Raw genomic sequence first — 22,238 nt, 5'->3', positions numbered from 1 at the left:
CCAGACCTTGTAGAAAAGTGGCGATTTTAAGGCTTTGGGTTGAAAGTAATGGCTCATACTTTCTGAGCCACACAATTACTCACATAAGACCCTAAATAACATAGTTAGAACATTTTTGTGGATTTTGGTTTCCAGGGACTTTAAGGTGTTTCGTGCAACCGGCTCCAGGCCCTGTGTGTGCTGACACATTCTTTGTTTGACTACCCCCATGCAGGACCTGGAGATTGCTGCAGATTTCAGTATCAGTCACGGGGTGACTTCTCTCCTGGAGGCACTTAAGGAAAGAAACTATGTCAAGGTGCCACCATTATTAACTTTTCTCTCTGCTTTATCTTACCCATCTCAGTTATGTTCTGATCATTCCTCTCTATCTTACCCATCTCCGTTATGTTCTGATCATTCCTCTCTGTCCTTAGTTCATTTATCTACCTTCAGGGTTCCCACGGGTTCTTGAAAGTCAGCATCGTCTCTAGTGAATTATAACCAAAGATACCTATCATTTCCTTCTCTCCGGTGTTTCTCTCTGCCATCACTTTGCTCTCTGCTTGTGTGCGTCGGTTTTCATGTGCTCACAGGCTCCAGAGGGAAAGCAAGCGAGATATATTATTATAGCCTTATAGCTATTATAGCTTTTACAAACCATTCATGTGCCCGTGTTATTTGATTTCATGAATGGACATATAGTTACGTGGCTGGATTATTTGGAAGAGAGCCAAATTGGTAAACAAAAGTCGAATGGTTTCTTATCCTCCATCTGCCAGTTTGAAACGTGAAAATGCAACATGAAGATGAGTGCTGCATTAGGCTATATATTTGAGAGATAGCTTTTGTGGGGAGAAATAAATTGAAAACGAATCAGATATGACTTGGATGCCACTTGTAAAATTGTCTTTTCCACAGTGTAATGTTAGTGTGACCACTATTTTGACTGGCGGCTTTTGAGCGATGTGTAAACAGCATAGAACAGGCGCTCACTTTTTGGCACATCACCACCCAAGCCTACATGTGAAGTTCACCGACGTAGTTGCTAATCTGTTAATTATTTTTTATTTTCGCCAGAGTCGCAACAAATATTCAGTTAATGGGGCAGTTTTGTGTTTACATGTGTGGTAGCCTATTTAGTCGGCTGGCTCAGCCTGGCAGAGTCAACGGGGACTATTTCTTGTCTCGGACTAACACACTCGGCAAAAAACTTTGTTATTTTGAGAGCAAATGGCCCCAGAATATGAACACCTTTTGTTTATAGCTTGTAATCTGTTGGTAACTGTTGTATAATCGCAATATTACACTCGAGGTTGTACTTTACCGTGGTTATATAGCCTCGGTCCAGCCGCATCACCGTCGTGCAAATAACCACGGTAAAGTACACCCTCTTGTGTAACATTACTTAACCCATTGATACCTGATGCAGCATTTGCGTGTATATCCCTAATTTGTGTGCGTATCCCTTTAAGACCGCGAACCGCGTTAACGCGGTTCGCGGTCTTAAAGGGATACACACACAAATGCTGCATCAGGTATCAATGGGTTAAATGATGCAGGTTAAACAGTGGCAAGAAAGCGAACGTAAGGCTTCTGTAAAGGCTGCTAGTTCTCATTATATGAATTCTCAGTGTTGTAACCTTGATCCCTGTCTCAACCTCGGCCATGTTGGGTCCTTGAATTTGAGGGAATTGGGAAGTGCTTGAAAAGTCATTGAATTTAATGCTTAATGCAAGACACCCCAGGTGAAGAGGGTAAAAAGGGGTGTTTTGTCTTTTTCATAATCTCCACTTCAGTAGCACTTACATACACCAAACCTTCCAGTTTTATTCCTAACTATATTCTGAAGGTTTTTACAGAGGGGTTTGTTCATATATCATTCATAACATTTTATTCCTAAAAAAGTGATAGATTTTTTTCTCTGTTTAGTATTTTCTGATTTATGGAGTGATAAGAAGAGATATCCAAAATCCCCTCTGTAAAAACCTTTGTCTCTAATATGTCCAACAAAAAGAAACAAGAATTTTGAATCTGCCTTCCTATATTCAGATTTCTGCCCTGGATATGTATGCAAATCAGCACATATTTAAGTAGATAATGCCTCATTTGCATAATTAAACAACATTTCAGCAAACTTGTAATAAAAAAAGTTATTGTTTTAATGTAAATAATCAATGGGGGAAGATTCATGGTGATATCTATTAGTTAAAAAAAAAATCACCCTATTCACCTGTGTGCGAACCCTGCTTGTTAATGCCCTTCCCCTTATGTCCAGGTTCAGATTCCAGGCTTGGAGGAGCTGGAGGTGTTTGTCCCCTGTTGCTTGAGGCAACAGCGGCCTGTCATCCTGCAGCTCTTGAACGCGGCCGCGGGAAAAGACTGCTCCAAGGAGCCCGACGAGCTGCCGGAGGATGACGCCTACCTGCTCATGAGCAAGCACGGAGCGGGGGACTCGTCCATCACCTCCCACTGGGCCCAGTGGGACGGGGAGCTGCTCAAACTGGTTCCCCAGATGGAGACTGTGGACACCCTGAGGGCTATGAAAGTATGTGTTTTTTGTTTTTCTGAATTGGTTGAAAGTAGGGGTGAATTTAAAATACATAATGAACCCTTAGGCCACAACCATACACATGTAATTGTTGAGGAATTTACACACAATAAAGTCATATATAGTCAATATGCTGTTGATAGTGATGTTGTTCTCAGGTGGAGAACATGCTGTTGATAGTGATGTTGTTCTCAGGTGGAGAACATGCTGTTGATAGTGATGTTGTTCTCAGGTGGAGAACATGCTGTTGATAGTGATGTTGTTCTCAGGTGGAGAACATGCTGTTGATAGTGATGTTGTTCTCAGGTGGAGAACATGCTGTTGATAGTGATGTTGTTCACAGGTGGAGAACATGCTGTTGATAGTGATGTTGTTCTCAGGTGGAGAACATGCTGTTGATAGTGATGTTGCTCTCAGGTGCAGAACATGCTGTTGATAGTGATGTTGTTCTCAGGTGGAGAACATGCTGTTGATAGTGATGCAGTCGGCTCACCTGGTGGCCCAGCGTAAGGCCTTTCAACAGTCCATGGATGATGTGCTCACCCTCAGCCGAGAGCAGACCTCCAGCCAGCCTCTCATCGCCAGCGCTCTGGAGCAGCTCAAGGTACACACACACACACACACACACACACACACACACACACACACACACACACTGTTTAACTAATACTTCATGTTGCATTACAAGTACATGTATACAAGTGTATATTGATGTCCTACTTTCAAATCCATTATTTACTGCAGCTGCTTCTTGAACTAACATCTTTCTCTCTCTCTCTTAAAAAAAAAAAACTTTACCACTATTTCTTCAGAAGTTGTAGCTGTCATAGACTGTGTTGCATAGTTGATTGCTCTATTGCTGACAAAAATGTGTTATTGTAAGTCGCTTTGGATAAAAGCATCTGCCAAATGACGTAATGTAATGTAATGTAGCCTTACTGATGGATGTTGGAAGATAAAAAGGTGTTTCAACAAACGAAGCAGCAAACATATCAAAATACTCGTTGTGATGTTATGATTACATATGGAGTGAAACTGTGACTGTAAAGCATTACTCAAGATGTTGACGTTACAATGAGGGTTTTATTTTGAAAGAGCTAAAGCGGACGACCTACTTGGAGAACATGCTGTTGATAGTGATGTTGCTCTCAGGTGGAGAACATGCTGTTGATAGTGATGTTGTTCTCAGGTGGAGAACATGCTGTTGATTCTGCCTGACTTGACGCAGTCTATGCGCCTGGGCTGTGTGGGTTGCACTCGTGCATGAGAGATGGCATATTCCGTCAATGTAAAGTAATTAACTGTTAAAGTCGAATTTCAGCCTGTGGGAAAGGGGTGGCAAATCAAGAGGAGGAGAAGCAGGGTCGGAAAATAAGCGTTGGACCACCGCCAAGTTTTATATCGCCATGGCGTGCAGAGCCGTCGCGTTAAAACCCGCCTCACTTGCAGGGTCACTATCAGCTAAATGGGCCGGCTTGGCAGCTTTTGGACTGAAGAAAATGCCAGTAGTTTGTGGATATTAGTGGGATTTTTGGCCAATCTAAAAGGGGCTTAAAGATGGGGTAGGTAGACGGGGGCCAGACCGGAGCCTCTGTCTTTATGAACGGCATGATGCTCAGAACAATAGGGGCAGTGTCGACAATAGGTGCAAACGAAGTGAGAATCCATACAAAACGGCCTAATGCAGACATGGCCTCAGCAAAAACTCCCTCTCATACTCTTATGTGGCGGCTGTGGCTCAGGAGGTAGAGCGGGTCGTCCACCAATCAGAAGGTCGGTGGTTCGATTCCCGGCTCCTCCAGTCCGCATGTCGAAGTGTCCTTGGGCAAGACACTGAACCCCAAATTGCTCCTGATGGTGTGCCAGCACCCTGCGTGGTAGCCTGCCGCCATCGGTGTGTGAATGGGTGAATGTACCTACTGATCGTAAAGCGCTTTGGATAAAAGCGCTATATAAATGCAGGACATTTGACCACTGATGTCACCGTTCCTCTCTTTCTTCTCTTTCTTGTCTCTCTCTCCCCCCACAGAACGAGGCCCTGCAGCTCTGCATGAAGATCAACACGTCCATAGAGCGCGTGGAGTACATGTTCACAGCAGAGTTGGAGACCGAGGTGGAGGAGTGTGAGCTGGCCACTCTGCAGCAGTACTACAGAGAGGCCATGATACAGGGCTACAACTTTGCCTTCGAGGTTAGAACATACCGTGCTTTAAAGCCCCTCCAGTGTATTTTGTCGTTTTTTAAGATATTTCATGTGATGCTGTGTCATGACCTGGTCTGTTGATTAGCCACACTGTTCGCCAATACTTTATTTTCCTTTATTTCCTCCTTTGTTATCATTTCCTTACAGTACCACAAGGAGGTGGTCCGCCTGATGTCAGGGGAGTTCAGGCAAAGGATCGGGGAGCGCTACATCACTTTTGCCCGCAAGTGGATGACCTACGTCCTGACCAAGTGCGAGAGTGGCAGAGGCACCAAGCCCAGGTAACGCATCACCTGTTGTTGCAGACACTGTCGTTTTTAAGCCTCCGCAGGCCATAGCCGTGGCCAGAGGCATTATTTTTTCGGGTTGTACATTAGTACAAGTAGTAAAATTAGGGGGAAACTCTTGCAGTGTAACCTCAGCTTTAGATGACATTTCATGTCTCAATTGTCCCAATTTTCCTCTGCTCAGTATCCTTCCTTCACTGAAATGTTCTTAGACGTCACTTCGTGGTGTAGTGAGAGAACAAAAGGAACAGTAGCAACAGTTTTGGGTCACACTCGTGCACTGTGTGTGTGTGTGTGTGTGTGTGTGTGTGTGTGTGTGTGTGTGTGCGCGTACGTACGTGTGTGTGTGTTTGTGTGTGCGTACGTACATGTGTGTGTGTGTGTGTGTGCCATCTCTTTGTCTGCAGGTGGGCGACGCAGGGCTTTGACTTCCTTCAAGCTATTGAACCTGCCTTCATATCAGCGTTACCAGAGGACGACTTTGCGGTAAAATAGCCTGTTTTCCCCTTTGTTGTTCCCTACAAACCACATAACAGTCGCCATGGATGTACTTTGTATACTATTGATTGTGAATTTATATTTTTCTTTCTGCAGAATTTACAAGATCTGATTAATAAGTGTATTGGACATGTGATCGGCAAGCCTCATAGCCCAGTCACTGGCCTGTACATTGGTAAGATGCTCTTTTCTGATGAGAATTCACTTCCGCGTTTCCATTCAGTGGCTGGTTTACAAAAGCCATTTCCACACATGAAGTCTGTACTATCAGGTCCTGGTACATCTGCTTCACAGAGAGAGAGAGAGAGCGCAGAAAGAGACAGGATTGCCACCCAAAACGTGCGCACAGCTCTCCTCCATACACTGCATCCACAACACAAGATCTGTGCCCAACACTTTTCTCCACTTCATAACAACGCACATGTCTCACTGCGAACTTCCCGATGCATTCCGACCTTACTGAACAAAGGAGAGAGGTGAGAGCCAACTCGCCGCTCTACAAACGTCACGGTCCTGGGGAGACGCCCCCCAGGATGAAGACATCCCACGAGTAGAGTGCACATGGAGCCCCTGAGGGGGCTGTGCGGCCTTGACTTGTGTATCCCAAGGTGATAGCCTGAGAGGCGTGGCTTGGTGATGGGCTTGCCCAGACAGGGGGGTGGCCTGAGAGGCGTGGCTTGGTGATGGGCTTGCCCAGACACGGGGGTGGCCCAGGAGACGAACGCCCTTCCTGAGCCTCTTGGTTTCTTCCATCTAAGTGTACAGGGCACGGACAGGGCCCAAAGCCCAAGCCTGCTGCTCCTCACTTTCAGGGACAGTGACGGTTTCTAAGATGATAGAGAAACCTTAGGCATGAAGGCCAGGTTATGAGTCACCCTACCACCCCCCTGGGGCAATCTGCACGCGATAGAGAGTGCGTGAAGATGGCTCTTAGCCGAGGCCAGAGCCAAGAGCAGCGCCGTCTTGGGAGACCGGTGCTTCAGGCTCGCCTCTTGCAGTGGTTCAAAGAGGGTGCCTTTCAGTCCCTGTAGAACCACGGCCAGGTCCCACGAAGGTACCAGAGTCCTGGCTGGCAACGGGTAGACAGACCCCTACGGGCCCCCTTTCAAAAAAGCACAGACCAGATCATCCTGGCTGACAGCGTAAAACAACAGGTTTTTGGATATGCACAAGTATTGCAACATTTAGTCCGAATATTGCCTTTTTGTGTTTTCGGGTTGTCCCTGGGCTGCAAACTCATTTAAAGTATGCAAATCGAAGTGGTTTCTAACGAGAATAATGTTAGGTTACTGCAAGGCTACTCAACCCCAAGACGGAGCCTCTGTCTCGGGTTGGGAGCTCTGCTGCTGCTCCGTGGCTCCGTGGCCGGAGGAGAAGTGGCTCGTGCTCGACGCTGCCCGTGCGCTCCATATGGTTGTGGCCACGCGCGGTTGCTCAGGCCGGGAGGAAATGGCTCTAACATCATTTGAGCTCATTCAGATAAGCTATTGAAAATGTAACGACACATTCAGCGAGAAACTGTCTATAATGAAGACGTGCCAAATATGACGACCTAGTGTTAAGTATTTTAAGAGCAGAGTTTTTGAAAGTTCCTGAAAACTTGCCGTTTTGGAGGTTTGTTGTTTTCATTGGACAGCGATGATATCTATATATATATATATATACCGGTATATACCGTAATTTCCGCACTATAAGCCGCACCGGAGTATAAGCCGCAGCAGCAAAATTGCCTGTTTGTTACATATATAAGCCGCACCGGACTATAAGCCGCAGGTGTTTTAATGTTTTTTTTTTTTTTTTTTTTTTAATTGTGTTTTAATGTTTAATTACCATATGTAAGGGTTCATGCACAGAGGGGATTGTCGGGAAAGAGATGGCTGTTTGAGGAAGCTCCCATTTATTAACATTTCAACAAAACAACATAACACAACGCCACCTGTGTTGTTTTTTACAGTGCACACAGTGTCCGCGGTGTGGTGAAAAGAGGGCAAGAGAGGAAATTAAAACAGAAGTGGATTTATAGTTAGAAAGAGTGCTAAAGAAGAGAGATTTTTTTTTTTTTTCGAAAAAATCCATAGATAAGCCGCACCGTTATATAAGCCGCAGGGCCAAAAAACGGGGAAAAAGCCGCGGCTTATAGTCCGAAATTTATGGTATATATATATAATGTATATTTAAGCAATATATCACGAGAGCTAGTGTGTTGTGATGAATATATCACACTGATAAGCTGTTATCCCACGAGGCCGCAGGCCGAGTGGGATAACAGCTTATCAGTGTGATATATTTCACAACACACGCTGCTCGAGTGCTATATTGCTTTTATAAAAGGGTTCCAAGTATAATAATATAATAATAATAATACTATAAGTCCGACTGGCATTTTATTCTGATAGAGTCAGTTGAAACAATACTGTAAGGCGGGACCTCTAGCAAGAAGATAGACGTGCGGGTGATTTGATTGGATCGTTCTGGAGACTGAAGTCGACATTGGCCAATCCTGGCGCTTGGCTCAGAGCTTTTCCAAAGCCCGACACCAGAGCCGTATGCTGACCAAGTAACGTTACGTCTTATTTAGAAATGCGGGGTTAAGAGTGAGGGCGCGCGAGAGAGGGGTTCAGCCCGCGTCTATTCTTGTACAAATCATCATTTTCTGCGAAGTATTAGTAAAGTTATAAGCGAAGATCGATTCACAAGGATCTGAAAGTTGTCTCCGCCATTTTGTTTTTGAGGTACTTTTAGTAAGAGAGTTGCGCCATCATGCGTCCATAATGACGACTAGTGACCCTCCATACAGCAGATCAGGAGAAAGCTGTTTGTCTCGAGCGCAGCGCTGCCATTTAGTAAGAGAGTTGCCATGGTAACCAATAACCCATGGCCATGGGTTATTGAACTCGGTTACTGGAATTATACAATGGCTGTGAACCAATCAGATTGCTTGATTTGAGAGAGCCATTTTATAAATATATATATATAGTTATGTTGCAGTGGGTGTATTGGGTGCAGTGGGTGTATTGTGCACTGGGCAATCGGAATGTGGACCAGATATGTGAATTACCTCAGTATCTGTACCTGATGTGATATCCCATCTGTAGTTTTGGTCTTTAGATGTCTTGACTGTACTGTGATTTATCTTTTCAGCCCCCAGGAATAGCCCTCGGCCTGTCAAGGTCCCTCCCTCCCGCTGCCATAGTGACCCTCCAAACCCCAATCTATTCATCCCGAATGCTGAAGGGTTCAGGTAGGCTACAGGCTACTACAGCGTAGCTACATGCTACATTTATACAAGTATTTTATAATAGTGTGTGTCTGTGCATTGTGCATACTCTCTTGCATGGCTCATATTGTCTTTACTGTAATTGATGGGTACTGAAGTGGGAGAGGCATCTATGGTTGTTGAGCTGTGATGTGAGTTTTCTCTGTTCTCTCTTGAGCTCCTCTCTGTGTGTGTGTGTGTGTGTGTGTGTTTTGAAATGTGTCTCTGAGTGTGTGCGTCTGTCCCTCAGCACAGCCACCCAGTCTCTCTCTCACACAGACAGACACACACACAAGAGACAGAGCCCTCCTCAGTTTGTCTTTTCACCACACAGCTCTCGAAGTCTCCCCTGTGACCTCCGGAACCAGCTGTTCCCCAATGGCCCCCGCCCCGTCCCTGGGGAACACAGCCACGCCAAAGCACCCAGCAGCACCCCCAATGATCTCAGGTAGCCTTGCCTCCAAGTCACCTGCAAGATCCTGTTGTCACAAAACACAGATCCCCAGCTGCTACAGAGACCAAAAGCCATCACACGTCCTTCAAGACAAAGAACTGTGTGCATCCACACAGTTAGTCTACACTTCAGGCTGTCGATTGGGAACAATTTTTATTAAACCAAGTGACATTTGGCTTGAAGTAATAGTTGATACGCCCCCTTTTAGATAATGTTTTGATTTTACATGGCGAATATTGAGTACCGCAGGATAGGGATCGGGATTTCTAGCAAAAACACTATTCGAAATTCGCTGGGACTTTTAGCCCACCCCTTAAAAAATTGTGACTCAAATTTTACTCCCCTAAGTATAGTTCAATCGCTTGGTTTGACCAAGTAAAACAATTTTTATAAGCATTTTACGCAAGGTCTATGGAAAAATGAATGGCGGATGAAATCCCATGGAGAGGGAGAGGGGGTGACTTTGGACAAAGGACAAAGTCTATGAAAATGTGAAAAGCGTCCCACACACTGCCAACTTGCAATAAAGTTGTTGTGACGTTTCGGTCACCAACCTTTCTCAAACAAAATCAACAGAAAAAATGTCCCGATACAAGAGACTGGGATTATTGTGCTTGGTGTGAGAATGGAAAACTGCTACCTCAGTGGAAGAATGAGCTCCAATATTCTGCTACAGTCTTGCTTTTGTGCTGTGATTCACTGCTTGATTTGTCTATGCTTCACCAAACTGCACTCGAGAGCACTTTTCTTTATCATGCTTTACCTTGAAGCCTAATATTGGATATTTAGGAAAGAATTGTAGAGTATATCAATTACAGTGTTATGTATTAGTTGATCATCGGCTGTAGTAAATATAGCCTATTTGCCATTTTCAGATTCCATAACTTAAAATACTGTTTTAATGTCTACAGACAATATGAATGTAAAATCCCACACATGACCGAAAACTCATATTTAGCACTTGCAGGATGAGGTTAGGCGCGCTTCCACCAGCAGGCTGGTCCGGTGCTCTCAGAGGGCAATCATAACTGAGGCTTCAGATGGATATCCAAAAGGAGACGAGCACACGGATCAAGTGTATAAAGGTTTTCTTTATTGACTAACGTTTTGACAGTGTGTCGTCTTCATCAGAGTCATATTTAGCAGTCAAGGTACTTTGAGTTCCTGTACCAAGACCTTTTAAGATTGTGAAAAGAATGTGCAATCTTGGCAGGAGAGATTGGACTATTACATTATTATGTTGATTCTTGTTTGGGCCTTTTAAGATTTGGACCGCAAACTTGGAACAATATGTGATTAACTAGGGCTTCCCTGAATACTATTTTTTTGGCTTCGAAGCTTCAGCGAGAAGTATTTGAATATATGTGAAGCTTCGACAGGGGGCGGAGCACGTAATAATGAGAGGCGAGGACAAAAAGCGCGTTTTCATTTTTATCTAAATGAAAACCGCTACAAAATGTGCAATAAGAACGTTAAATAAATGATAGACATAGCCCATACAAACAAATTTGCTCATATGTATGGTCAAACTGTGGCAGTTTCAGTGCTGGTAAGTAACGTTAGATGAGAGCTGTGACGCCAAAAACTATCATTAAGGTTAAATGTCCTTGTCTGAGAGAATAAGTACATATAATGAATGTTGATAACAATAATAATAATGTTGATATAATGAATAATGTTGGATTACTATTTACAAATGTAAAGAGGAAAACGAAGTGTTGAATACTGATTTGGATTTGAAGCTTCAAATCATTTGGGTCAGCCCTACAATTAACGCTGCATTACTGTAACTGCCTCGTTGCAGGGGATCCAGCTTCCATGAGAACGACCGCCTGTCATCGGTGGCGCAAGAGTTGCATTTCAAATCTCTGAGCCGCCACTCCAGCCCCACAGAGGAACGAGAAGGTTGGTGGACCTGCAAGTTGCACTAACCAGATCCACATGGTGTGAGTTTGTCTTCCTGATGGAGTGGTTTCCTCCTGTCACTTCTCTCTCCAGAGCCCTCCTATCCTAAAGGAGACCCAAGCACCGCCACACGCCGAAGCTGGGAGCTCCGCACCTTCATCAGCCAGTCCAAGGGTGAGAATGTGGGGGGGGAATCTATTCGCTTAAAGACGAGCTAAACCCAAAAAATACTTTTTATTTTTATTTTAGTTCGCATACCTGGGTATTTCCGTGCACCTATTTAATAATGTATGCCAAAAGAAAATCACAAAAATCTAATTAATTTCGTTTTTCACACTTTTTCACATCAAAAGTTAATTTTTCAAGATTTCATTCATAACAGAAATCCACAGTTTGCTGACGTCACTATCAAATTTCAACCCCATTTCAACAAATCGTATCGCGACATGGCAGCTGTCAAACAATCTTCATTTCGAGAAGAAAATTATGCATGCAAGATGGCCGTCTAGTGCCTGTAACCTGGCAGAATTTCTAGCCCATAAACTAACTAACAACTTGGCCAATAAGTATGTAACATACAAAATAAAGCAAACGGAAATGTCTTCATTTGATGTAGAATGCATAGGACATGTAACTGGCTCCTTAAACTTGCATTCCAGAAATAATGTTAACGTAAGCGGGTCTTACCCCGGTCCCTCGCAGATTCCAGGCGGGCAGGCAGCACTCATGCCTCGGATTCTCCACTCTGGTCCATAGGAAGGCAGCTGGCTGCCTGCTTCTCTGCGGATCCCACTCGCGTAGCGCCACAACACGCTGAATCCCACTCGATTTGGGGGCGGAACACGCCAGGATTGGCCAAAGCCAAATCCAGTCCCCAGAAATGTCAAATCAAATCATCGACACGCTATGCCCGTGCCTCAACCCTTCTGTCATCTCAGACAAGATTTGTTTTCAGATGTTTTCAGTCTGATACGTCTCCGAGCCTCACGTCACAGGGGTTCAGGTCGCCTTTAAGTTGAGCCATTTTTTGTATATAATATCTGGATTCATGTGCTTTTTTCCTGCTTACACATCCATGACACATCTGATATGTGCCACATGAGAGCAAAAAATACTGAATTAGGTCACTTGTACCTGACAGTCTAAATGCGGCCTAAAACTAAGTGTATGATTAAACATTTTCTTATGGTCTAGTGTAAAAAAAAAAGCAAACGAAAATCGCAATATCGAATCGCAATACATATCGAATCAGCACTCAAGTATCATGATAGTATCGAATCGGGAGATAAGCATATTGTCTAGCATCATAGCGTCTCCTCTCTCCCACCTCAGACACAGCGGCACGGCAGAGCCCCCTGGAGGCCGTGCGGCGCTCCATCCGCATGTTTGAGGAGAAACGCTATGCTGTGATGAAGCAGCGCAACATCATCGGCCAGGTGTGCCACACGCCCAAGTCCTACGACAACGTCATGCATGTCGGCCTCAGGAAGGTCACCTTCAAGTGGCAGAGGGGCAACAAGATCGGTATGGCTACCTTGGACTTAGTCTGCTTTTGTTTTGAAGTGGGTTATTTAAAGGAGAATTGTGTTTTTTTACACCCCGGACCCTATTTCCAGCTTAAAATATGATGTTTTACTCACCCAGAGAACTTTGGTTTCATTCTGATCGCCATAGAAGATATTCAGGTCTGAGTATAGTCCAAACGGGTGAAAACGGGGCATACGTAGTACACACTGTGAATAACGTATTTTCTGCAACGTAGCGGTTCATATCCTTATAATATCTCGTTCATGAATTTACGTGAATCTGTCTAGTCTCCTCCGGGCTGCCTCGGTTTCCTCATCCGGGGTCTGTGAATCCAACTCTCGCCCCAAGTCCCGCTGAAGTCTTGTGAGTTTCCTGCTGACTCTTTTGTCTACCTGGCTATTGTCGACCAGGAATCACCGCGCACCGGGGCCATTTTCCCGTGACAATCGGCTTGTTTACAACAACGGATGAAGAGCTAATCGAAATTGAAGAGCGGACGAGGAGAGAGAGAGGAACAACAGGCCAGGGACGAACAATCGCTGCACGGCCGAGAACAGAGGAGAAATGCCTTTATTGGATTCACAGACCCCGGATGAGGAAACCGAGGCAGCCTCGGGCTATTTTGGTTATGGGTTTACACTTTCTGTAATCAAACATCTAAAAGTAAAAACATCTTATCAGATGGCAGACCATGGGACAAGATCTTATCAAATGGGGGTCCGTGGTCTAATTTGTGTCAGTTTAGGGGTCCTTGACGTGAAAATATTTGAGAACAACTTATTTAACTCGTATACAGGCAATGATGATATGCTTGTGTCTGAAAACAGGGGAGGGCCAGTATGGCAAGGTGTACACCTGCATCAATGTCGACACTGGAGAACTAATGGCCATGAAGGAGGTAGGCACCCTAACATGGACCTATTTAAGAGTTTTCAATGAAATCATAACTGCTGAAATATGATAACTGAGGTGTGACACATTTATTCTCGTTATTTCCAAACAGATAAGATTCCAGCCAAATGACCACAAAACAATCAAAGAGACTGCAGATGAGCTGAAAATATTCGAAGGTATCAAACACCCGAACCTGGTGCGTTACTTCGGAGTCGAGCTCCATCGGGTAAGAGCAATACCTTTAAGACCCGATTTACACCTGGCATTAAAATTTTGGGTGATCAGATTGCAATGGGATCATGCTTGACCACATGAAAGTACAGGTGTAAATGCACCCAAGACACATTGAGGACGGATTGTGTTCTGATCGGCCAAACCACCTCCGGAGGGTCAGGGACACATTGTGACCACATTGAACACAAGTGCAAATTCAAATTAGTTCTCAATCCGCATACAACAGTCAGTCAGTCACCGCTCTTTTTCTGCTGGTCTAAGCTATGGAGCTTGTCAATGTGAACAGTCGACACTGGAGATACATAATTAACACCAGGTGTTAAAGTACTCAGGTTAATGTGATCAAACACTATCCTATTGCAATCTGCTCACCCAAAACACATTTTAATGCCAGGTGTAAATGGGTTTCTTAGGGTGGGTTCAGGCATCGTGCGTGACACCTCTGTCTCAGCTGCTGTTTTGAAGCTGTTGTGTATTATGACAGGAGGAGATGTACATCTTCATGGAGTACTGTGACGAGGGCACTCTGGAGGAGGTGTCCAGGCTGGGGCTGCAGGAGCACGTCATCAGGCTGTATAGTAAGCAGACCACCACGGCCATCAATGTCCTGCATGAACATGGCATCGTCCACCGAGATATCAAGGGTCAGTGACACACTCTGCCCCTGTCTTACATCTTATCACCTTATGCTGCCCCTTTCTTACCTCTTAATACCTTATGCTGCAATGTCACTCAAGCACTACTCAGGAGTTTTGTAGCAAGCATCAATAAATTAAACAGAAATGCTCATAATGACACCGGGGGTAATTCAGATACCAGGGTTTGGGGTCTGTTCACTTTTAAGTAGAAACTGCAATTCAGTTGCTTAAGATGGGCTAGGGCCATATGATTTCTGCAAAATGGAAAAAATTGACATAATTGTGGAATTTGGTAATAACAATGGAATCATCTGTTAAACATGGTATTTTACAGAATTTTACATAATTTGTCTGAAATCGATCAAAAGTAGGCCTAATTATCAAAATCAATCAACTCACAACCTTGGTTTTCACTTTAAACCAAGTTTGTCCAAACCGAGTTTGTCTCCAAGTCATCAAATAAAAAAACAGAATTTGGAAAAAAATAAAACGGATTTCATATGGCCCTAGATGGGCCATTCACTTAGTCATTCCTGAATAGGTTCAATGTGAGAAATTCTCCAAATCCAGAAGTGTGCATTTTGGCATTGGAATTCCAGTAAAAGCAGCTGACTATTTTTTTTCTTATTTTTTTAACAGGAGCCAACATCTTCCTGACATCGTCGGGTCTGATCAAGCTGGGTGACTTTGGCTGCTCAGTCAAGTTGAAGAACAACGCTCACACCATGCCTGGGGAGGTGAACAGCACCCTTGGGACAGCAGGTAAGAAATCAGACCCTGTGCCTGGGTTGCATGCCACCACCAGGGGTCACTATGCCTGGAAGATTCATTTGTTGGCTGTATAGACTAATTTGGATAACTTGTCTGTTGCTGGCAAAGCTTTAAATTATGTGGAGAAGGCATCCGGACCTTCTATGACAGCTGAACCGCTAGCTGTCACTTTCTGCAAGCAGTTCAATACTGGTTACATAATATACAAATACATAATCGCTGTTTACAAACATAAAAGAGGTATATTGGTGGGGCGGCTGTGGCTCAGGAGTAGCCTAGGTAAACCCAGTCACGTGGGGGATGGGTTTACCCAGGCTAGCTCAGGAGGTAGAGCGGGTCGTCAACTAACCAGAAGGTTGGTGGTTCGATCCACGGCTCCTCCAGTCCGCATGTTGAAGTGTCCTTGGGCAAGACACTGAACCCCAAATTGCTCCCGATGGCTGTGCCAGCACCCTGCGTGGCAGCTGGCCGCCTTCGGTGTATGAATGGGTGAATGTAGGCACATAAGCACTTCGGATAAAAGCGCTATACTGTATGAATGCAGTCCATTTACCATTTTACCATTTATATTCCTCAGGTATTCAGGTCTCATACTGAACCACCCCCCCCCCCCCCCCTCAGAAAGATAGAACGAAAAAAGAAACCAAAAATTAAGAATCCCTTTAAATGTGAAATGTTGTTTACCTTTTTAATAGTATGTCCCCATGCTATGTAATAATTTCATGAATGGATGTAGTTACATGGCTGGATTATTTGGAAGAGAGCCAAATTGGCGAGTAAACAAGCAAAAGTTTAATCGTTTCTTTTTCCCCATCTGCCAGTTTGAAAATGCAACAAGGAGATGATACTGCATTAGGCTATTGGGTGATAAGTGCCCGCTATTAAAGCAACTACGAGCAAGATTTTCACTTGTCGTGAAACAGTCTAAATGTAATAGTGATGCCTCACATCTTACCTGTAACAGCAGATGACACCAAAGCAGAGTGAATGGGCGAGTGCTATCTTGTTGATTTGAGTCTCATGGTGTCTCTCTCCGTCACGGATAGATGCCGAAGTGAAACGAAGCTGTTTACGGCAGCCAGTTCGGCCATAACCACAAAATGACTTCCAAACAAACTGTTAGAATAGTATAGTAGTACTAGCGAGGAAAGCCGTCCTTCTTGTTTTGGGTCTGTTGCTAGGCAGAGCGGCCATAGCAACAGACCCAAAACAGCTTTCCTCGCTACTTCAAGGGGCTTTCTGCTCTCGTGAACAAAAAAGGCAGCACTGCGGAGAGGATGCAAAAATGAAGCAACCCCGTCTGTCCAAACTTTTGCCAATCTAATCTCATGACATGCACGGAAATATATTTTGGTAGCCGATGTGTTTAGAAGAGCATTCTCACTTTGTTCATACATTCTTGCTATAGTGTAGCGTTATATTTTACATGCTTACTGTATATTTAAACTGCAGTGCATCGGGGGGGGGGCGGTGCGGAGAGAGCCTCTATAGCGCGGGTTCGGCTGTGTAAAACAACAGGTGGACTTCAAAACGCGAGCCTTAGAGCTTCCAGTGCGTTTGGCAACTGCACTGCCGTCTTGACAGGTAGTGACCCTGCCCAGCCACAGGCACATGCAGTAGGCATATAAATTATCTTTCTCCCCATTTCCCTGTGGGTGCTCGGTTTTTTATATGGATTACACCAGCTTTGGGAGTATGAAGTGCCTTAAATGCTGGAATATTTGGTCACACTTGCCGAGTGGAGAGGCTATAACACCGCTGCCTGTGCTAACGTTTGCTGACAGCCCGCCGTGTAATGTGTCCGACCAGTTGTCTGTATTCAGCAATGTTCGTTCCGCACAGACGGCTTAACCATAGACGTCGCGCAAACAATTGCGGGACTTGTCTCGCATTATAAATTCCAAATGTTAAGCCGTTAAGCACCGCCCAATTCAAATCCTGCCTCAAGAAAAATTGTAAACAAAGAAATGGTGATATTTAGGATTTGGGTTGAAACTAATGTCTCAAACTTTTTAAGGCTTACAATTAGTCACATAAGACCGTAAATTACATAGAAGGTTTTTGTGGATTTCGGTTTCCAGGGTCTTTAATACGTATGCAGTGATACTCAACCCGAGGCTCTAGAGCCACATGCGGCTCCTTTATGGGTAGTTGTGGCTCTTTTAAGTCCTACTTAAAATAACTAAATAGATAATAAAGGGTGGACTTTTTTGAATTGTGGCTCTTGCAAAGATTTTTTTGTTTGTTCAATGTGCCTCCTGAGTAGGGCAAGGTCGTGTACGACTGCGTTATAGTCTTGTAAATGCTGGTTGTTTGTCCCCATTTGTTGTATTCATAATTACCGTAAATTCCGGACTATAAGCCACGGCTTTTTTCCCGTTTTTTGGCCCCTGCGGCTTATATAACGGTGCGTCTTATCTATGGATTTTTTCAGAAAAAAAAAAAAAAAATACAAATAAAATCTCTCTTTTTTAGCACTCTTTCTAACTATAAATCCACTTCTGTTTTAATTTCCTCTCTTGCCCTCTTTTCACCACACCGCGGACACTGTGTGCACTGTAAAAATAAACAACGGTGGTGTTGTGTTATGTTGTTTTGTTGAAATGTTACGGTAATACGGTAAATGGGAGCTTCCTCAAACAGCCATCTCTTTCCCGACAATCCCCTCTGTGCGTGACCACTTACATATGGTAATTACGGTAAGCAAACGGCCACTCGGCCATCAACTCCCTCCCCCGACTACCAGGAGAAAATCACAAACTTCGGCGAATTCACACAAAGGAAGATCAAGGAATATTCACAACAAGACGAGCAGTAGAAGCAACACTCTCACTTACCATGGGGAAGGTACGCAGAAATTCACACGACGCAGCTTTCAAGTTGAAAGCAGTCAATCTCGCATTAAAAGAGGGAAACAGAGCAGCCGCGCGTAACCTGGGCATCGATGAGTCAATGGTGAGGCGTTGGACGGTGCAGCAGGAGGAACTGTCTCTGGAATATTATAGGAGTGTGAAAACATCCACAATCACCAACGGGTTCCAAAACGCTGGACTGCTGCGGGATGAAGAGGATGACGCCGCCACAGCTGGCGCTGAGGGCCGTCAGAGGCTTCAGAGGCTGTTCGATGCCGACAGTGACGAAGAGGAGTTCGTTGGTTTTGAGTGACAATGAAGGAGAGAGGAGAGTGGTTGACGAAGCCACCCTGAACCTGTTCGTTTCCGACACTGAAGATGAGGACTTTGGTGGTTTCAGTACGCAGGAAGAAGAGGAAGACGAGGATTAGTGACTTGACTTCTCTGGTTACAGGTTTGCTGCACATATAGCCTATTGTTGTGTGATTTTGTCTGGGGATTAGTGACCTGACTTTTGTTTTGTTTTGTTGAAATGTTAATAAATGGGAGCTTCCCCAAACAGCCATCTCTTTCCCGACATTCCTCTCTGTGCACGAACCCTTTCATATGGTAATTAAACATCAAAACACCCGCGGCTTATAGACCGGTGCGGCTTATAGAAGAAAAAAATAGTCAATTTTGGTCCCGCGGCTTATAGACCGGTGCGTCTTATAGTCCGGAATTTACGGTAGATAGTTTTTTTTTTTTATGTATCCTATTACTTTTGGCTGCTTTAACGACCCAATCTCCCCACAGAGATCATGGATGTTTCATCTTGTTTTCTCTTCACCAGCGTACATGGCACCTGAGGTCATCACACGAGCAAAGGGTGAAGGCCACGGGCGGGCTGCAGACATCTGGAGTTTGGGCTGCGTCCTCATCGAGATGGTGACAGGAAAAGTAAGTCCACATCACACACTGCACAGCTTGTACGGCAATCTGGCTTTTTTTTTTTTTTTTTTTCAGTGATTCATCATATCCTGTGCTGTCATTGTATTTCTTGTGCCGCCATACAATAGTGGGAGGAGTGAAATTACTGTTTAATTATTTATTATTTATTACTGTTTAACAGAAGAAGAAGAACAGGACAAACATTTGTTGTAGATTAAAAAATATATACCGTAGATTTGTTGTAGATAAAAGAATATATAGAAAAGTTTTGTTCCAATGCATTTCTTTCCTCAATATTTTATTTTCAACTTTTTTGAACAAACAGGCTCAGACACAGGAAAACAAAACATACGAGAGAAAAAATGTAGTATTACTTTGTGCTACAAGTCACTTAAATGCTCAGGGCTTAGAATTCGGTGCGGGATTGCGAGAATCTTGCATATTTTTGCCAATTCCCGCAGATTTGTAATTTATAATGGGGGAGAAGTCCCGCAATTGCAACTTCTGATATAATATGATGAGTGTTTTATTAAAGTGTATCACTCAATACAAAAAATAAAGGCTTTGATAGAACCAAAAGCCTATGGCTCCTAGTCTGCAGATAAAACACATTGACAAAAGCCATAGTAATTTAGACTCAGGTGTGCATAAACTACAGGTTAAGAACTTCCTTTTTTAAATAGAAAAATGTGAAACTATTGCTTATCGGACATGAGAAGCAGATATTTGTTGGTTATAGTATCGGCTGAAAAAAGCCCCCCCAAAGTCGATAGATTCCCCCACAACTGTTAATTTGTGATGCCGTTTGGCCCCCAACCCTCAGCAAAATCTGGCCCTCTGGTAGCGAGGACATTTTTTTGTGGTCCTCTCTATCATCAAAGTTCCTGGGTTACGGCATGACAATATTTGTTCGGCCCCCAGCAACAATCTGGGTTTCTCATGTGGCCCCCCATGAAAAATAATTGCCCACCCCTGATCTAGCCTCTTAAATTGGTTCTCAAAGTGAACCAGATTCATGCATTTTAGTTTAAAATGTACAAATTTTTCTTACAGGGGGCATGGCCCCCTGAACCCCCCAAGAGGGGCCAAGCAAGGTCTACCCACCACAATCTCTCCAAATCCTGTGGGAAACATAGTTATTAGTATTTTCTTTGTTCTTAAAAATATACATTGCCTGTTTGTGTTTTGCAATATGGATATTGTTTTATTTATAATTAAAATTGAGCATTGGGCCTTTATAAGAATGTTTATTTGTATTATTTCAATTGTCACACTCATGGATACATATTTGAGGTTTGTCTATTAATTGGGAAAAGGACCACTGGAACAAACGCCGCGAACATGAGCCGGCTACTTTTTCAATCTGACTGGCTACTCAAAGGTTTGGGGAACTCTCTGAACTCATGTGTGGTGCCTCTCTCACCCTGCAGAGGCCCTGGCACGAGTACGAGCACAACTTCCAGATCATGTACAAAGTGGGCATGGGCCATAAACCCCCCATACCCGAGAAGCTGAGCACAGAGGGGAAGGACTTCCTGGGTCACTGTCTGGAGAGCGAACCCAAGCGCCGCTGGACAGCTAGCATGCTGCTAGACCACCCGTTTGTCAAGGTTGTATATTATAACCAAGTTGCTTTAAACTATTATCATGCATTATACTTGTTTCTTATGCCTCTGCCGGCGATAGCTCTATTAGCTGCACTAATATGCCTATAATGTACACACAAAATTCTAATTAAGTGACCAATTACTTTGTAAAAGTCCATATCATTTTGAATGACAATTTTGATTTGGTTCTCAGGCTTACTAGGATCTATATTATGTCTGGTATTGCATGTGGGTCCAATGGGATAGGAAATGTAGACAAATCGCCAAAAAGACAAAAGGGGAAGCACATTTACACAGTGTCATACTGTACACTGATGAGTGAAATGGTCATCCAGTGAGTTCCCATAACAGCTGCTGTGTTTCTCGTCTCTGTCTTAGGTTTGTACGGAAGATGAGTGAATGGGACCTCCTGGGTGGCTTTGAAGTTTACAAAGTAAAGCACTACTGTACATGCTGTTGGCGAGGAAAACAAACAAAAACAAACTGTGGACATGGAGAAGAGGACGTTCTGGCTACAGGCACATGGAGCTTAAACTGAGAAACTGTACAATGTTATCATTTCAGAGGACAACTGGACCTGCTGAGGAGATGGTCGTGTCTTGAGGAGGGGCTGTACATACTGTAAGAATAGGATTGGCTTGGATCCTTGTATAAACAATATTGTAAAGTTAAACTAATTATAGCCACATGTGTTGTTCTCACTGGTGAAGACCTCTGAAAAAGGCATTGAGTGTTTGTTTTTTTTAAGAAAGGGGGGACAAAAGCTATGGCACTTTTAAAAACTGTTTACCCTGAACGGGGCGGTTGAGTGGGGCGAAGGGATCTTATTTCAGTAGGTCTATAGGTTCAAGCAGGGGGGTCTTGCCTTCATTCGTTGGAGTAGGAGATGCTATTTTACCTTTTTATTAAATGAACACCATCCAGACATGCAAATTAATTTAACATTCGTTTGGCAGAGTCGGCACTCGGAAGGTTTTCTTTTAACATATTTTTTCTTTGCCAAGAAGTAACTCATGTCAAGTTAGTATTGAAGCCTTCGCAGGCGTTTGGAGCAGTGTCCAAGTCTTGCCGCTGGTGAAGAGCTATTTGTGACTGGAGCATAGCCAACTAAAGAGGAGAAATGGGCTCGGCTCTCTCCCTCCCCTTGCTGCTGAACAAAAAAACATCCACACAACCTTACAGTACACACACTGACACACCACAACTTCTGTTCCTCTGCTGCTCTTACAGTGTTTGCTATGTACAAACCATATTAATAAACAAATCGTTTTTTAAGAAAATTGTGTATTATTTCCCACCATGATATCAAATGCTCTGTAGTAGGGTTGTGCGATGTCACCGAAATAACCATCGCGATGGTTCCACAGTGAAACATCACGACGGACGATGGCATCGTCGTTGACGGGGGGTGGGGTTAATTAATGATTTATGAAGTCCATGTGGTGCCGTTTGGCTGCGCCACTGCAATGTACGTTCACGTTTACAACAGGACAGCTGAGCTCTACATGTCATGAGAGACCAGTGGGCTTGGATAGACTACTACTACAGCACAGAGCCAGGCAATTCAAACAGTAGGCTATCACTACCAGCAATATTGAAAGGCGCAAAACAATCAAACGTTAACGTTACAGATCGTGACCAACAACGTGTGT

At 44.0% G+C, this 22,238-nt stretch overlaps 1 protein-coding gene across 4 annotated transcripts in view; it reads left to right on the top strand.

Annotated features, from left to right (window-relative positions):
• map3k4 (mitogen-activated protein kinase kinase kinase 4) overlaps positions 1–21,796 on the top strand; it is a 48,509-nt gene extending 26,713 nt beyond the window's left edge. For 3 of the 4 annotated variants that reach the window (XM_083658515.1, XM_083658514.1, XM_083658516.1), the window contains exons 9-27: positions 215–298; positions 2,258–2,527; positions 2,985–3,134; positions 4,560–4,721; positions 4,881–5,014; positions 5,428–5,506; positions 5,615–5,693; positions 8,660–8,759; positions 9,109–9,222; positions 11,033–11,133; positions 11,227–11,307; positions 12,466–12,657; positions 13,488–13,558; positions 13,664–13,780; positions 14,273–14,432; positions 15,066–15,188; positions 18,882–18,988; positions 20,410–20,589; positions 20,965–21,796. In XM_083658515.1, coding sequence (XP_083514641.1) covers positions 215–298; positions 2,258–2,527; positions 2,985–3,134; positions 4,560–4,721; positions 4,881–5,014; positions 5,428–5,506; positions 5,615–5,693; positions 8,660–8,759; positions 9,109–9,222; positions 11,033–11,133; positions 11,227–11,307; positions 12,466–12,657; positions 13,488–13,558; positions 13,664–13,780; positions 14,273–14,432; positions 15,066–15,188; positions 18,882–18,988; positions 20,410–20,589; positions 20,965–20,985 — 2,325 coding nt within the window. In that variant the 3' untranslated portion in view covers positions 20,986–21,796. The remainder of the gene's footprint in view (positions 1–214; positions 299–2,257; positions 2,528–2,984; positions 3,135–4,559; positions 4,722–4,880; positions 5,015–5,427; positions 5,507–5,614; positions 5,694–8,659; positions 8,760–9,108; positions 9,223–11,032; positions 11,134–11,226; positions 11,308–12,465; positions 12,658–13,487; positions 13,559–13,663; positions 13,781–14,272; positions 14,433–15,065; positions 15,189–18,881; positions 18,989–20,409; positions 20,590–20,964) is intronic. The other variant, XM_083658517.1, reaches the window with a different exon arrangement.
• The last annotated feature ends 442 nt before the right edge of the window (positions 21,797–22,238 follow it).

Source organism: Poromitra crassiceps (genome assembly GCF_964638095.1).
Source record: "Poromitra crassiceps genome assembly, chromosome: 22".
In the NCBI taxonomy this organism is placed as follows: Eukaryota; Metazoa; Chordata; class Actinopteri; order Beryciformes; family Melamphaidae; genus Poromitra; species Poromitra crassiceps.
The sequence above is the reverse complement of the archived record's forward strand: the minus strand, read 5'-3'. Positions and strand labels throughout refer to the sequence as shown.